This window comes from Antennarius striatus, chromosome 11 (assembly GCF_040054535.1).
Source record: "Antennarius striatus isolate MH-2024 chromosome 11, ASM4005453v1, whole genome shotgun sequence".
Lineage (NCBI taxonomy): Eukaryota > Metazoa > Chordata > Actinopteri > Lophiiformes > Antennariidae > Antennarius > Antennarius striatus.
The window spans coordinates 15,960,910-15,979,053 of NC_090786.1; the positions used below are offsets into that span (position 1 = coordinate 15,960,910).

The 18,144-nt window shown below is 40.6% G+C and overlaps 1 protein-coding gene across 1 annotated transcript; it reads right to left on the reverse strand.

Annotated features, from left to right (window-relative positions):
* Positions 1 to 89: 89 nt before the first annotated feature.
* On the reverse strand, positions 90 to 16,882 carry mertka (c-mer proto-oncogene tyrosine kinase a). Its single transcript, XM_068327993.1, has 19 exons — positions 16,633 to 16,882; positions 15,671 to 15,977; positions 15,491 to 15,591; positions 15,242 to 15,412; positions 8,170 to 8,256; positions 7,956 to 8,071; positions 7,691 to 7,880; positions 6,901 to 7,046; positions 4,884 to 5,019; positions 4,269 to 4,419; positions 3,638 to 3,726; positions 3,462 to 3,557; positions 3,272 to 3,352; positions 3,095 to 3,187; positions 2,887 to 3,005; positions 2,693 to 2,802; positions 2,436 to 2,595; positions 1,816 to 1,952; positions 90 to 1,530 (listed from the first exon to the last, which is right to left on the reverse strand). The coding sequence occupies exons 1-19, from the start codon at positions 16,712 to 16,714 to the stop codon at positions 1,086 to 1,088; spliced, it is 2,817 nt and encodes a 938-aa protein (XP_068184094.1). The 5' UTR covers positions 16,715 to 16,882; the 3' UTR covers positions 90 to 1,085.
* Between the last annotated feature and the right edge of the window lie 1,262 nt (positions 16,883 to 18,144).

An 18,144-nucleotide genomic window follows, 5' to 3' on the forward strand; every position in this document is an offset into this window, starting at 1 on the left:
GTGGTCACACTGGCTGAATGTATCCAAACGCCGACAGTAAAAATATAGATTGAGGATCAGCTAGCTGCTGCTAAGATAGCCTGTCGTCTTCGAATCTCCCACCGTCCGTGAACACACCACAGCAGCGTCTTCAGTGTTTAATAACATTTCAATCACAGCGCACGCGTGTTTGTTTACTAGTTGGTTACATTTGTAACCAATTCATACAAAGTATCATACATTTATAACACAACGACACGTTGTTACGGATTAAACTGCTCGTCCACCTTTGTAACGTGATTCCTGTCTTGTGTCTAATGTAGGAGTCGTTATCAGTTCCGCTCCTCCGATCTGTCAGGGAAACATTACAACTGTTCTAAAATCATTAATGATTAATAAATATAGACATGCAAATGGTGCATCAAAAGAGAATGGACGATTCGTTATTAGATTAAATCCGACATGGGAAGTAATAACAGTATAAGGATTGTAAACCCACACATCAGTGGTATTCATCTATAATATTGTACAGCCAGGAGGCTGTCTGCTGCAGAATTTGTACTTTTTTTCCTTCATAGGATTTTTCTTTGACGAGTATACATCCGAGCTCCAACTCGTTTTTGGTCAGAAAACAGCCTTGATTTTATATTTATAATTACTCTTACATATTATCTAATTTTGTCTTTTAATAACATTTTGATGACATAGCAGCTACTTTTTTTCACATTCACTTTAAATTTGATTTACATCAAAATATACATTACCAAAATAAGGACTTCTGTGGGAAAAAAATGTATGAAATTTTAAAGTTTTTAAGAATTCTATGAATAATGTCATTTTATAGTATATAACATTAATTTATATAGGTTGTGTTCACTTCAATATTTACAATACAACACAAAATTCAATACAGTGACCATTTTCACAGTTCAGTGGACCTTCAGCTTAATAACACGTGCATGAACACATTCCTAACACTGAGCTACAACAGAAAGTCTGCATCAGGGCCCGTCAAGGTGCTCCCAGTGCAATGAGGCATCACGTTTTGTACTAGTGAACCGTGGCAGCAGTTTTGTAAAAGTCTGGATCTGCAGGGGTACCGGTGTTTACAGCAGGAGAGAAGTTTCACTGCAGCTGAGGTCCGTCGTCGCCACATCTGTCGCCATATCTCCATTTGTTTGACTTAAAACTTGACTTGACAAGAGGTGAGTGTCCACTGCAGTCGAACTGAGGACGGAATCCGAGGTGATCACCACCACGTATCGGTCGTCCTCCTCATCCTCCAGGCTCCCGTGAATGTCGGCAGTCACAACAGAATTTTCTGCTACCTGGCGGCTGCATGAAGGTGATGAGTTTAGCATAGGGTCTCCTGCAGAAAGTGTTTCTCCTTCAGGATCCTCCTCTGGAAAGCTGGTATTAATATAAATGATATCATCTCTACTGTAAGATTCTGGAAGCTTTTCTGTGACTTTTTCCAACATTTCTCGCAGTTGGGGAAAGAAGGGTCGGTCCAGTGGATCAGTCCTCCAGCAGCTGTACATGATCTCATACCTAAACACAGGTCAAAAAAAGAAATAATAGTGTTTGGATTTTTGTTGTTCTCTCCACTATATGTGTGGGGGTCTGAATAAGTGCACATTCTATATCAGAATTTCACATAGAAAACAATTTCTCGGTGCTCAAAATAATGGAAATGCTCTGGTTAGCGCAGTTTAACCATCACAAATTTTTACCTTTTAAGTGAAATGCTAGTCTTATTTTTAAATTTAGTGATATATTAGGTTCCAATGTTGCACCCAGCCCTGCAAGGTTTGTTCAATCAACTGTAATACTCACAGTTCATCCAGACAGTCTGCTGGCTGCTTCAGTCTGTGTCCTTCAAGGAGATGGTCATAAATTTCGTGGTTCTGGATACCAGGGTATGGTGTCATGCCTCGTGTAGCAATCTCCCACATGGTAATGCCAAATGCCCACTGCGTGACACACAACTTGGACTTCAGATGTTATGTCATCATTTCAAAAGCTTGCAGTGAGAACCATAAACTGCTGTTCTCCCTCCTATAATAACCCTTTATCATAGGCTGATTTGAACCACGTGCTAAACATTATTTCAACAGCATCAACCACATTTGAATTGAAGGTACATAATAACACTGAAGTGTGAATGCATTCATCCTCTTTTGGAATTCAGTTTTTGGTTGCACTTTTTTTTGGGGGGGACTTTTTTTCTGTTTCCATGTGACAACACAGATACAGATGAAGGACAGACAGGCGAGCATAAAGGGTGGTGAGGGCGCTACAGCTCAGTTTGGTTGCTTGTGTAGATCAAAAAAGGGGTTTATATATGAACTTGTAACACAACTACAACATGCATTGTGGACTTTCATCTGACATTTTCGACTATTTATGTGTAATGACTAAAGACAGAAAGGATGGGAGCAGATGGAGCCACTTACCACATCACTCTTTACAGTAAAGACTCTGTCTGCCAGACTCTCTACTGCGATCCATTTCACTGGCATTTTAGCTATCCTGCCCTGTCGGTAATAATCTCCACTGTAAATTTTCTTTGACAACCCAAAGTCTGCTACGCACACTGTCATGTCGTCACGCAACCTGTGGAACAAACAATAAAAAATTGGTTAACATAGTTAAACAAATCTCTTTTAATCTAAATGTGTTCTCAAATAAATGTTCAATGCTAGGGCTTTACATGCAATTCCGAGCAGCCAGGTCACGGTGAAGGAAGTTTCGACCGCTAAGATACTCCATACCCAAAGCGATGTCAACCATGAACTTCAGGAGCGTCTGGGTGGGCAAGAACTGAGTAGAGATAAAAACACATTCAAATGTAAATCTGACATCTTCAAAAGGAATATATATTACAGTGATTGGCGAGAAAATTACCACAGAATTCTCTCCATGACGTGAACGAAGCAGAAAGCTATGCAGATCTCCATACTTCATGAAAGGCAGTATGACCATGGGTTTGGGAAAACGTCCTGAATCCACTTCCAAGCACACACCTAGAGAAAACAAGTCAGAGGAAAAGTACTGAAACTGAACCATGGGTAAGAATCACAGGATCTCCACACAAGTAAAACATCGGTCCTACCAAGCAGTCTGATCACATTAGGATGGTTGAAATCCTTCATGCAGGCCGCCTCATTCAGGAACTCTTCAATCTCCCTTTGAGAGAAGCTGTCCACTGAAGAAAGAGAACAAAGATGTTTTCTGTTTGTTTTGTGCTGTGCTTCTAAAATGATGAACATCTCAGTGGTAGAAAGCTCACATTTCATCGTCTTCACAGCGACCTTTTCTGACGTTCCGTCCACTTGCCTTAATTGTCCTTCCACCACAGAGCCAAACTCACCTGATAAAGTATCATCACAAATGAATTTCTTAGTACTCTGGGCAACACTGTTTGTATGGTTGTAGAAATAATAACTAAGGTTTTTCCAAAAAGGAAATGATTCACTCACCTTCTCCAAGAACCTTTCCTATGGAAAGCAGGTTCCTCACGATCATCACATCCTGAAGTTTGGCCTGAAGTTCTTCACTGACGCCAAGATTCCCAACTGTAGCCAAAGCACAAGTTATGCACTGCATAAATGACAACATGCTAATGAATTTTCCAGTGGGACAGACGAGGACATACGAGTGATTCCTGTGGTTGATCGGTTGTAGGATCTCTGGGGAGTGTACTGCACAATAGGACGCAGCTTTTCTCTGCCTCCGAACATCCGGCTGCAGGGGCAGACAAAACAAAACAGCAGGAACGGCTGAATAGTGAGTAAAAACCTGTCACTAATGTCATTACAGGTTAGTAATCGCACACAAACGGGTATCAGGAAGAAAGCGTCTGAGCTGTCAGATGCTGTTTTCCTATCCGAGCGAAAGCCTGTGACACATTCCCAATCTATATCCTGAGTGGCAAGACTGAGTCACCGGACTCACACACTGCATTCCAGCTGGTTATTGTCCATTTCTACTGCTGCAGGCTTATTAAAGGCCTCTATTGATTAAGAAGGAGCAAACAATGTTTATTACTAGAAGTCTTCAGTGGTTCAACTGACAATACCATGTATCAATGAAGAAATAATAATAAAATATAACAAGAACAAACAGTTGAAACTGAGCGACAGCATCAACGAATTGTGTTTATGTAACAGTCAAGATGAACCAAAATAACGAATGAGTCATGCCGTAATTTAAAAGATAAGCCTATCAATTCTAAGTATGCTTGATAATCATTCTGCATTTGAACAGTTGATAGTTCATCAGCATACCCAAAGAAAGAGTCAGACGTCCTGTTGCGAACACAAATAGCACCCGACAGGATGAGCATCAGAAGGCAGAAGCCACACACCACAGCCAGCACGATGTAGACGGAGTCAGGGACCTCGGTGTCAGGACTGGAGGAAGGAGACATGACTGATTCTGTGACGAGAAGAATAAATTGACATGAGCGGCGTTTGGAAGTTAACATTCAGAATATAACAGTTGTTCAAGATACATCTGATTATGTCACCATAACCACTGGGATATTTACTATTGACGTTTTATATCCGTCAAATTAAAATCATGGCAACATCTCCACATATCAAATTTGTCAGAATCAATCAATATCATTTTGTAATTGATCGATACATCATAATCATTTCATGGCGATCCTTGCCAAATATTTTCAGATTTGTGATATACGTACATCCGATCAAAAGTTTATTGATAGATTGATATTACCGAACCTACAGCTCTGCCAGTCTTGATATCATATCATCCATATCATCATAAGGAATTTATAGTATTCTGCTTTTGGAACAATGCATCAGCTGAACTACGTTGGCCAGATTATGACGTGTCCAGATGGAGAGATGAGGAGATAAATCAATAGAGCAGCTTACTGTTCTCTGGCACAAACAGCCAGACTTGTGGGCTGACCATGCCGCTCCCTGCCTGTGTGCATGCAGCCACCTCCACACTGTAGGTCAAGTTGAATTCTTGCACTTCTACAAAGGCCATGGTGGTATTTCTATGGATCTGAAACAACACCAAAAAAAATTAAAACTTTTACTGCATCAAAATTGCATTTCTCTTTAAAAAAAAGGAAAAGTTCATCCTTGTCTTGGTTAAGACAAATGCAGCCAGTTAGAGGAACATACAGCAGATCAGAGGAAAGGATGAATGACACGGAACATTGAGTCCTTAAAAGGGAAAAGAGAAGCTGATCTTAAGATCAACAAAACACGAAACATTTTGATGACATACTGGTGGAACAGCATGCTGAGGAACGTCTTGTTCCTCTGTGAAACATCTCAGATTCAACTCAACACATTTGTTGGATGGCAAGTCTTTCTTTCACTGCTTCCCCATAATGCTACTCATTTCCAGTAAATGTACGGCAACAAAAAGTCCCTCAAAGCTGTGAAACCTTTTTGTAAAATCCCACAGAAATTGGGTTTGGATGATCTCAAATAATGAAACTCTAAAAAAGGGAAGACCAACTTTCTGGATGGACCCATGTGCTGCAACAGGAGGGAACATGTGACTGACATAGCCTCGTATTTCACAACACCACATCGTGGTATCTGGGGTTCCTCTGTTTACCAAAGTGCTGAATTCATGATTACTTGTGTATCCTGTTGGTGGTACCAAACTGAGGGCAACACGAGGAAACAGATATTTAAACATCTGCATCGGCTTCAGTAGCGGATAACACCACTATAATTTCTAGCTTGAAGTACACAAACTGTCACAAATAATAGCAACAAATTATTCCTCCGATTTCAAGATGTTTGCTTTATTTTTTTAAATTTCGTTTTAAATTTCATAGTAAGGTTTTTTTTAAAGGGACAGGTGATTACTAGGATTAAGCAAGTTGCCTTTGTGAATATTTCCAGTAACTCCCACCATTACAAAACTTTTTGTGGATCATGACATCACAAACAGACTGGAAAACACAAAGAATATTTTGGCCTGAGCTATACATCCTGTTGTATTCATTTTCCATTCACACTGTGGTGACTCAAAGCTGCATACCTAACAAAGAAAAGCAGTGAACACCAGTTTTCACATCATCAGCTTCCTCTAAGTGTGACATTGACAGGATGGACAGGAAACACAATGCTGCACTAGAGAGTACTAACACAAGAACAGAGGCACGATGATGTAGACACAGTTCTGTACAATGATGCATTGGGAATGATGATGATTATGAAAAGAACCTGAGCTTCTCTGTTTTTAGAGTGTAACTGTAAAAAAAGCACCTGTCATCATTACTTTCCCTGTTTTGTTGACACTAAAGAGGAGGAGTAAAAAAAATAAAGTGTTCACAGACAATGGGGAAGCTGACCTCTGGTCCAGGAAAGAGGAGGATCACATATTTCCAAAATGAAAAAGTGATTCTTTTCATATGTGTCACGCATTACTCATTGTTTGAGAGGTTTGTAGCTCTAAGAGAAAAAAAAAATACTGTATTCAAGCCAGACCCCCCAAAAGACACAAATGAAAAACAGATATTTGTAAAAATAATTTATGATCTGTGATCTTCATCCTGAGCCCCATGCAGTAATATCCATATATATCCATATAAACATACGGTAAAGCAAATCGGGCTACAATCATCCATTATAAAGAGAACACTCACCAATCAGGTGCTTTTGAGCATTTGGAATAACAGTGCATTTTTAATTGGTGAGCAGTCGCATTGAACTACACTTCACTGTCTACACTGTCTAAATATCTATGATAGAAATCAGTGATTTTAATCGTAAATCATCATGCTAGGTCCATCTTTGTAGAACATTTTGTATAAATCCATCCATTCACATTTGTAAAATCTTGCTAACAGACAAACTAACCAAACCAATCATGTGAAATCCTTCATAGAAGTAAAGCGTCATCAAGACTTGACAGGCTCACCTTGAGCATTTGTCTGCCATGTCTGACAATGACATCATAACCACGCAGGACGCCGTTTATCTTATCTTCTGGAGGAGGCCTCCATCTGATCACCAGTCGTGACTCGTTCAGCTGCACGGTCACATTTCGGGGATAACTTGAAGGCACTAAGAATGTAACAAGAAATGCAACAGGATTAGACCATTGCTGGAATTCCAATTAAATCAAGAGTCTTCCTATAAAAGAATCTCAGCCTATGAAATAAACATATAGAGAAAATAAAGCTGCTCCTCCATTGAGATCTTTGATTACACTTTGGTATGTGGTCATTTCCTGGAACACTTTAAATCTTTCAACTAAAATCTCCCCTGTAGTGGCTTTAGGAAGGAAATTGAAAGCAGCTCCACCAAGAAAACACTTTGTGTTTTCTCAGGGAGACCACTCCCATTTCCTGTACGAATCTTCAGGAAAAAAAAACAAAAAACAGAGACATAGAGGATGTGACACTTGCTCAAAGGGGTTTGCTGAATGCAGAGCAGGTAGTTTGAATTGCAGTAAATGCTACTTACAGTATTTTACTTCTCTACTACAAATAGTTTATATTAAGCACATATTTGGTTAGAAAAGACATAGCATAATTAGAGAGCGCTCACATTCCCGAAACCAAAGCTATGGTGCTGATGCATTTTGCAGACCTACTTGAAAAAAGGTTCAAGGCAAACAGAGCCTCTTGATTAAATCCACAAACCTCCATCGAATGAACTTCAAGCAGTTCTCATTTTGCTCCGTGGTTAATGAAGAACTCACATACCTCCTTCTGTGGTGTTGCTCTGGATCCACTTGGCGACAGGAGAGGCCCCCACCTCGTTGCTACAGGAAACACTCATGTTGTACCATGTCATTGCCTGCAGGCCAGGGACTTCAAACTGGAAAGGTGGCACTGTGACATTGATGAGCCGGGTGGTCATCACCTCCCCTTTTCTCCGACTCACTTCTTTCACCTTTAGTCAAAAGGAACATGTGAGGATCCATGTGGGGTTCAGCGACAGGATGGTTCGTGCAGACGTGGGACTTACTCTGATGTGACAATTCGTCAGAGGGGAGAAACCGTCATGTCCAGGAGTCCAGCTCAACATCAACTTATTGGACTGCCTCTCCAGCACTGTGACATTAGACACCGAGCTAGGAGAAACTGCAATATAACACAACAGATTGGTGAGTTCTATAACGATAAAGCACATGGTCAGTTTAGAGAGCAAGTCTGACAGGCCAAGAACGAGACACTTTTACCTTTAACGTTGATATTCGCTTCTCTGGATGTAGTTAGACCCTTCATGTTGTGAGCTTCACAGCTGAACTGAGTAAACTTATCCACACCTGCAGTTGACACATTGGAAAGAACCTTTATTACACATTCATTGCTGTATGAATTAATATGAACAGCCAATCCTCAAAATTAAGACAATAAAATAATATCCAGACAATTCAGGCCTTTTTCTTTTTTTTTAACATTAAGAGAAATATCCAAGCCGGCCACGCAGATTCTCAATTTTTTGCAAACTAAACATTCCTTTTAAAGATGACTGAGGAGAAAAAACTGCCATGTCAGCCTCAAAGGAGAAGCAATGTTGAAGGGTTGAAAAAAATTAGTCATTTGGAGATGACTCACTCCTTCATTATACCTCAAAGCTCTATACAGCATTGCTTTCTGTGGTATACCCACATCAAACCTCTATCTGTGATAAGCTGCAGTACCAAACCTGTTGCTGCGTCTTTTTTCCTTGACACACAGTTCCCATCGTTCAACAGCCACAGATCTGTCCTGTTGAAATAGGACTGGGACAGCTGCTAAATAATGTCTCTTTTGTGCTCTGTTTTTCACTGCCTCTGTCTTGGAAACCTCTGAAAATCTAAATAGAATAGCCTATCTTGCTTTCCCTCTGCAGAGTATCGCATCCAATAAGTTTGCCTTTCTCTGCTCTGGAGGGCCAAGATAACAGAGTTTTGCTTTTTTACAGACAGAGTATGTTGTTTGCACAATGACAGATCTTTGACAGTTGTACTAAGTACAGGAAATTCAGCTACATTCACATGAAATTGATGAACTCAATCAAATTACATGAATCTCGTGGTTTAATACTGTTCAACAGAAATGAAGGATACATGCAGCCTGCAAATTGCAGTTCTGCAAATTGCATCTACAACATGCCTCATTTTGTACTGCATGGCAAACCATGGGTGGAGCGCAGTGAGCACGGTGCAAACATTTCATTCCTAAAGAAATTGATTAATTTTAGCAAGAATGCACCAAGAAAAACCCCAAGTGAGTAAATGTCAAAACAACGGCATTATCTTTTAAGTTCAATACCCGTCAAGTTGAAAAAAGTTTCTCTAGATTCTAGTAATTGTTCGTAAAAAGTACCACGATGTTCTTAAAAACAACCTCAGGTATGACAATATGACTGGAAGAGCTTCAAACGAGAGAGACAGAGCAAAACAGAAGCTTTTTTTTTACATGGTGTCAGAAGTATTCTAGCAAAACAACTTTTTTCCCAAATAATGTGCTAATTAGCCACAAGAGGACACAAGCCAGTGTCTTATTGTGCCGGTCCCAAGCCCAGATAAATACAGAGGGTTGCGTCAGGAAGGGCATCTGGCGTAAAACTTTTTGCCAAATCAAAGATGCGAATCAAACCTATGACTTCCATACCGGATCGGTCGAGGCCCGGGTTAACAACGACCGCCATCGGCACTGTTGACCTACAGGTCGCCGGTGGAAATTGGACTACTGTTGGTCGAAGAAGGAGAGGGGGAAAGTGTGTTCGCACGAAGAGAGAGAAGAGGAACACCAAGAGTATAGGACTGAGAGTAGGGACGTTGAATGTTGGAACTATGACAGGAAAAGGTAGAGAGTTGGTTGACATGATGCAGAGGAGGAAGGTAGACATACTGTGTGTCCAGGAGACCAGGTGGAAAGGTAGCAAGGCTAGAAGTTTAGGAGCAGGGTTCAAGTTGTTCTATCATGGTGTAGATGGGAAGAGAAATGGAGTCGGAGTTATCTTGAAGGAGGAGTGTGTTAGGAATGTCCTGGAGGTAAAAAGAGTGTCAGATAGAGTGATGAGTCTTAAGCTAGAAATAGAAGGTGTGATGTTCAATGTTGTTAGTGGGTATGCTCCACAGGTAGGATGTGAGCTGGAGGAGAAGGAGAAATTCTGGCTGGACTTTGATGAAGTGATGCAGAGTATACGTAGAAGAGAGACAGTTGTCATTGGTGCAGACTTCATTGGACATGTTGGTGCAGGAAACAGAGGTGATGAGGAGGTGATGGGCAGGTTTGGTATCCAGGGGAGGAACGCAGAAGGACAGATGGTAGTTGACTTTGCAAAAATGATGGAAATGGCTATAGTGAATACTTTCTTCCAGAAGAGGCAGGAACATAGGGTGACCTATAAGAGTGGTGGTAGGAGCACACAGGTAGAATACATCTTGTGTAGACGGTGTAACCTGAAGGAGATCAGTGACTGCAAAGTAGTGGTAGGCGAGAGTGTAGCCAAACAGCATAGAATGGTGGTGTGTAGGATGACTGGTGGTGAGGAAGATGAAGAGGGCAAAGGCAGAGCAGAAGATGAAATGGTGGAAGCTGAAAAAGGAAGAGTGTTGCATGACTTTTAGGAAGGAGTTAAGACAGGCTCTAGGTGGTCAGGAGGTGCTTTCAGATGACTGGACAACTACAGCTAATGTGATCAGGGAGACAGGTAGGAGAGTACTTGGTGTGTCATCTGGAAGGAAAGTAGATAAGGAGACTTGGTGGTGGAATGAGGAGGTACAGGAGTGTATACAGAGAAAGAGGTTAGCTAAGAAGAAGTGGGACACTGAGAGGACTGAGGAGAGTAGACAGGAGTACAGGTGAAGGTAGAGGTAGCAAAGGCCAGACAAGAAGCTTATGATGACTTGTATGCTAGGTTGGACAGTAAGGAGGGAGAGACTGATCTATACAGGTTGACAAGACAGAGAGATTGAGATGGGAAGGACGTGCAGCAGGTTAGGATGATTAAGGATAGGGATGGAAGTCTATTGACAGGTGCCAGTAGTGTGATGGGAAGATGGAAAGAGTACTTTGAAGAGTTGATGAACGTGGAAAATGAGAGAGAACAAAGACTAGAACAGGTGACTGTTGTGGACCAGGAAGTAGCAAAGATTAGTCAGGATGAAGTGAGGAGGGCATTGAAGAGGATGAAGAGTGGAAAGGCAGTCGGTCCTGATGATATACCTGTAGAGGTATGGAAGTGTCTAGGAGAGGTGGCGGTAGAGTTTCTGACTGGGTTGTTCAACAGGATCTTAGATAGTGAGGAGATGCCTGAGGAATGGAGGAGAAGTGTGCTGGTGCCCATTTTTAAGAACACGGGAGATGTACAGAGTTGTGGCAACTACAGAGGAATAAAGCTGATGAGCCACACAATGAAGTTATGGGAGAGAGTAGTGGAAGCTAGACGAAGGGCAGAAGTGAACATTTGTGAGCAGCAGTATGGTTTCATGCCAAAAAAAGAGTACTACAGATGCAGTATTTGCTTTGAGGATGTTGATAGAGAAGTAGAGAAGGCCAGACGGAGCTGCATTGTGCTTTTGTAGATCTGGAGAAAGCTTATGACAGGGTGTCCAGAGAGGAACTGTGGTATTGTATGAGGAAGTCTGGGGTGGCAGAGAAGTATGTTAGAGCGGTGCGGGACATGTATGAGGACTGTAAGACAGTGGTGAGGTGTGCTGTAGGTGTGACAGAGGAGTTCAAGGTGGAGGTGGGACTGCATCAGGGATCAGTTCTGAGCCCCTTCTTGTTCGCTATGGTGATGGACAGGCTGACAGACGAGGTTAGACAGGAATCTCCATGGACTATGATGTTTGCAGATGACATTGTGATCTGTAGTGAGAGCAGGGAACAGGTGGAGAAGCTAGAGAGGTGGAGGTTTGTCCTGGAAAGGAGAGGAATGAAGGTTAGCCGCAGTAAGATAGAAGACATGTGTGTGAATGAGAGGGACCCAAGTGGAAGAGTGAGGTTACAGGGAGAAGAGATGGGGAAGGTGGAGGATTTTAAGTACTTAGGGTCAACAGTCCAGAGCAGTGGAGAGTCTGGAAAAGAGGTGAAGAAGCGTGTACAGGCAGGATGGAACGGGTGGAGGAAAGTGTCAGGTGTGATGTGTGATAGAAGAGTTTCAGCTAAAATGAAAGGAAAGGTATACAAAACTGTGGTGAGACCAGTGATGTTGTTTGGTCTAGAGACAGTGTCACTGAGGAAAAGACAGGAGGCAGAGCTGGAGGTAGCAGAGATGAAGATGCTGAGGTTCTCTTTGGGAGTGACCAGGATGGATAGGATCAGGAATGAGTACATCAGAGGGACAGCACATGTTAGAGGTTTTGGAGATAAAGTCAGAGAGGCCAGACTGAGATGGTTTGGACATGTCCAGAGGAGAGATAGTGAATATATTGGTAGAAGGATGCTGAGCTTTGAACTGCCAGGCAGGAGGCCTAGAGGAAGACCAAAGAGGAGGTTTATGGATGTAATGAAGGAGGACATGAAGGTAGTTGTGTGAGAGAAGAGGATGCAGAAGACAGGGTCAGATGGCGGAAATTGATTCGCTGTGGCGACCGCTGAAGGGAAAAGCCAAAAGGAAAAGAAGAAGAAGAAGCGACAACAGATATGTGTTATCTTGTCTGGGTGGTTTTGTATGTCACAGAAACTTAACGGTCAAAAACAGAGATTCAAGAACATGCATCTCAATCCCTTGGCTCATTAAAAACATTTTTTGAAGTGTTTTAGAAAAAGGAAATGTTTAAAGTTCAATTGTTCATATTTCTGCTTTCCATGTGCTTGGCAAGTGAATCAAAACACAACCTATAGAAAAAAGAGATGGGTTAGCCACTCCAATGGAAACGTGAAATTACAGAGGAAAGCATTCCAGCTGCCTGAGACATCCATGTTACTTTTGCTCTTTTAAGTTCAGGATGCAAATACATCCAAACCACTCCGCCGGATTACAATTAAACTTAAACTTAGACTTTTCGCTCTATATTTGTTCATACCATGTTAGGTTTGGTGTGAGTCAAACCTGTGTCCTCGTTCCCACCATGGACTGGATCTCACTCTGCTGATCTGAGACATTAAGTGATGATAAGTGATTGAACTTTTAAACCTCTTTAACGGGATTAATTTCAAGCAATTTAAATGCTAAACACTTCCTTAAAATAAACTTTAGATCCAAGCTTCAGTGGTAAAACAGTGTGTACACCTGTAGTATGCACAAGTTGGGTCTGCAGAAGTGGGTTTACTCTGTTGTGTTGTGACAGTATTCAGTCCTGCTCAGAGCTCTGGTGGCCTGCCAGCCTCTGTGTCCAGCCCCTCCTGCTAGGTAGTGGGCCGTCCCGTCAATGAAGTCTTTGTCCACGGAGCCAACCCCCGAACAGACTCCCTGTGCTGCACCCCCCACCCCACCCCCTCACTGCCCTGGCTCTTGCACATGCTGGATCAAACCACAGCTCTGAATGTTTAACCCCTCGGCTTCAGGCCATGTCAGAGCTCGCCGGCTACTGCTTAACCCGCGGTGGGCTGGAAATGAAGGGTAGGAGCAAAGCAGAGAGATAATACCTCTAATAATAAATGTTTGTTTGTGGACAAGAAAGCAGCAGAAACATGTTTGAAAAAACTTCTTCTTTTTTTCAAATTTGATCAGTCGTGGAGACATAAATGTCTATGTAATTTCGATAATTTTATCGTAAAGCTCTCAGTAGCACCAAAATAAAACATTAACCTGAACTGATTCTGTGATTTTAAAAAATAGTCTTCAGCTTTGATTTCAGTATCTTCATGAAACATTTTCCCACTCTTGGTCCTTTCTTAACTGTAACTCTGAACTGATTATTTGTTTACTGTACAAATTCTTTTATTTATCATACATGAATATATTGTTGTTTTCATTAATTTTTTATGTTGATAAAATAAATATCTTTGCGTTCCGGACTGCTCATCAGATTAAACTAGTGATTCATCACTTTGAGGTTTGCGACATTGTGATGGGCATTTTCTAGAACATTTTATGGAGCAAACAGTGAAACTAAAAATAATAATAAATCAAAATTAGTGGTAATTGTAATATAAAGTAACATTTCAGAATACTAACATGTAGTAGTATTCAGCTGCAGGATAGCTTGCTTCATGTGACGCCTGGCAACAAGTAGGAACAGCTTGTCTAGATAGTTTCAAAGGTCACAAAATCCAACCAGCTGCACCTTTAATGGCTGCTAAACAAAAAGTTAACTCTGTTTTATAGGTGGCTGCATGCTTATTTCTTATTTCTTGGTTGTGACCAGTAACTTTCCAGCTGGGCAACAGGTCCCAACTTTCATAGCTTTGGGCAGAGCTTGTTTGTCCCATTTGTCTGTATGCTAAACTAAACTAACCAGCTGCTCAGACAGACATATTTACCATACACGCAAAATAATTCATCAATCAGCTTCTAACTCCAGGGTAAGCAAGTGATATTAAGTGTTAAGTGTAAGTGTTAAAAGAAGCCCTGGGCCTGGATAACCGCTGTTAAGCATTAAGCAGTGCGCCAGGATGCCAGTGACACCGACCACTAGATAAATGAGTTTGCAGTAAACGAAATACAGATGCTGAGGCAGCAGAGACGAGGCAGAAGAGAAACCACCACCGAAGTGATGAGACGTAACACCACGCTGAATCGCCTCACGTTCATTTGTCTGTTTACATGGGAGTCACGGGAGGTAGCTTGCTTCACTGACATAAATAAAAACTTCATCTTGTGAGTGTCTCCTAGTAAACAACTTTTACAGGTTTTTACACAAGAAAGATCCAATCTAATTAACTAACCAGTCTTATTACTTTTTTTTTTACTTTCAGTAAAAAAAAAAAAAAGCACAACATAATTTGTGCTTAATTAAAAAGAGCCATCTGTGCTCAGGACAACTAAAAAGAGACATTTGGCATCTTTCCTGTAATACATGAAAAGTTTGTCAAAGAAAGAATAGACAGTTTAGTGTTTTTAAAAACAAATCTTGGTCTTTTCTTATGTATTGATATGTTCTTGCTATGGAAAGACCGATAATAAAGATTTCTACATTTCTAATGTTGCTCTGATTTATGACGTCTCATTTGATAAATCAGAAAGCTTGTTTCTCATTCAGACTAACGTTTGGTTATATTTCATTCAGTCACTGCACAATGTGGAAGGAGAACAGCAAGAAAAGGCACATCTCAGCGAAGTCTGAGAGGAACTGGCAGCCAACATTCTTAATGAGTATTTATATTTATAACAGTCAGTCCTAGTAAGTGTGGAAAATGTGGGCATCTCACCTGATACATAAAGGTTGCTAGGAGAATCACGGATGTCACTATCTGGTAGTCCATCACGGAGCCAACGGATCTGCACGGGTTCTGGAGGTCCTACTGCCTTACATGTCAGATTGAAAGGTGTGTTTTTTGTTACGTTCATGTCCTCTGGGTGCTGGATGAATGTCGGTAGACCTGCAAACCAGTCACATATATATCACAAACATGGACACGCTTAGAAGCACTGAATGCCGTCATCATACCGAAACTCACCTTCTACCTTTACGATGATTGGCTGCGTTTCGATCATCCTTGTGCTGATATTCAGTCTGCAGCGATAAGACCCAGCATCCACTCGCTGCACATGTTCAATGCTGTAAAACAACACATAAAGACACGCTTCAGTATTTGTAATATGCCTGACTTTTTGCTTCAGCTCCGTGCGTTACATACCTGACAGAAGAAAAGAGAGTTGTGACTCCATCCGCGACACTCTGAAGCTCGTTGATCACCAGCTGGGAGTTTCCAACCAGATCCAAATCATTTTTCATCCAGATGATGATGGGGTCCAGCCTGGCATCAGGGATATCGATGGAGCAGTTGAATTTAGCCTCATGGCCCTCTGACAGCTGGATACTGCCTATGGTAGGCTTGAAGTGCAGACGTTTGAGCTGATCTGGGGTGAGGTAGACCCTTGAAACACGTCCTGCTTTTACAGCAGGTTCAGAGATCCTGGTGGGACGATGGACCCGACCCTGAGCTGTGTACAGACGGAGATGTTAAAACCATTTTATAGGGACTAATAGAAACATGTGGTCTAAATAGAACAGCATGTTGAATGGCATCAAATACCAAAGCACTATTACTTGCAATGTTGTACTCAGAATCTGACATCTACTGTTAACTAAGTGAGATTGGTGCTGAGATCCTCCCTAAAGAAGCAATTACTCTACTTTTATAATCACAGCAATCTATTAATTATTACAAATAAATAACTACTAATAAGAAGAATCACAGTTATAAGTAATCGTTATGAGTATGGTTCTGTCATTGTGTTCGTAGTTCTTATTAAAGCGGTATATATTCATTCATTACACTTTTATCGACCCCTGCGTCACGATCCGATCAGCTGTTTAACTTCTGTAAATAATCGATCAGCTGATCGTTTTTGATTTTGATTAAACAAAACAAAAAAGACCTTCGGACATAATTTTACAAAACATAACTCTAGTAAAAAAATATGTAATAAATATTTTGTTCTATCAACGCATGCTTGCATGAATTCCTCAACTTTGGCTCTTTACCAGATGAGTATTCTGGGGTGTTTTCGAGTTATATTTTGAGACTAATCAATACGAGGCAACAAAATCAGAGGCTACAAACTCACACATCATGTTAATGCAAACACAACTTACCGCTGACTGGATTCCCTGGCAGAGAAAAAAGCACAAAGCAGAGAAAAATTCCAAACGAGCCTGGTGCTGGATTCTTTGCCATTCTCTGGTCCTGTCTGCTGTCCGTCCCGGAGTAACAGTCTGGAAACTTTCAGCGTTTAATTCTAAGCGATCCGCACACTTTACCTCCCGACAATAACCCACATCACCCACCGGGGACACTTCCACTCAGCGTGCGTAAAAAGTTGTTGACCCCAGACTACATTCAGCTGGAGAGAGGAAAGTGTACTTAGGTCGACGTCACTGAAAGTATCCCATAGAGGCGGGACTGAGATAAGAGCGAATATAACCCGAAGCCCGCACAGCAAACAGGGGATGAATTCAGCGGCAAACAAAACGTTTATACGTACTTTCCTCCCGTATTTTACTCTTTTAGATTGGACACAACTACCTAGTCTGACAGCACAGCATCACATCACATCTGTTTATTTTATTGTTATTGTTATTATTATTATTATTATTATTATTATTATTATTATTATTATTATTATTATTATTATTATTGTTGTTGTTGTTGTTGTTTTTGTTGTCAACACAAATTTATAAAAGCCAGCTAAGAAAAACAAAACAAACCTGTAACCTCTCCGGTGCAGCCGACTATTTCTCAGAAGAGCTCCACCTCGTGGCCAACGATAAAAACTACGATTACCCTATTCACCATTAAAAAGTCTAGATACAGTATTTTCAACTTGATCGGTAAATAATATACATATCCCTTAAAAAATGTAAAATCTACACATAAGTATGATGTAAAGCCTTAATTCATTGAGGTAGCCAAGAACACTTGGCATAATATTTAGGAGGTGTGCTATGGGGCATATTATTTTTCAAATATAAAAATGTTTTCAAAAATTGCAAAATTGTAAAAGGACTAATTACGTAGCACGGCTATTTCTGTGTAAAATCTGGTGAAGCACAAAGGTAGAATTTTCTAGTTATGTTCTGGAAAAGAATATCTCCCTTCAGAGTCACCTAAAACCACGCAAAATAAAAACAGTAATAAACTTAAATTATCAACGTACACTATTGAATTCTACAGTATACTACACCACACTATACCATAATACACCACTATACTATACTATACTATACTATACTATACTATACTATACTATACTATACTATACTATACTATACTATACTATACTATACTTTTCATCCTATTCTATTTCTATTAACTCTTTATTTTATTGGAAATAAAAAATACATACATACATACATATATACATACATACTGTACAAACACACAAACATGCATACAGATGATATAAAAATGAAAAAATATATTGCCAATGTCAAAATAAAATATTTATCCTACGTAAATTAAGAACAAGTTTGATATTAGTGACTGTAACAGATGTGGGTTGGTTCACTTGGAGATGAAGATGACGACTTACAACATGGTCCATTCAGTTGCAACTTACTGTATGACACAAACAGCAGATGAACAGTGACAACTAACATGAAATTGTT

Bases quoted from the DNA above. Each gene is read 5' to 3' on its own strand.
- mertka (XM_068327993.1), bottom strand. From the start codon at position 16,714: ATGGCAAAGAATCCAGCACCAGGCTCGTTTGGAATTTTTCTCTGCTTT. The intron at 15,592-15,670 runs GTATGTAACGCA...GTTGTTTTACAG, and splicing joins ACTCTCTTTTCTTCTGTCAG to CATTGAACATGTGCAGCGAG. The intron at 3,006-3,094 runs GTAGGACCGATG...TGTTTTCTCTAG, and splicing joins TAATGTGATCAGACTGCTTG to GTGTGTGCTTGGAAGTGGAT.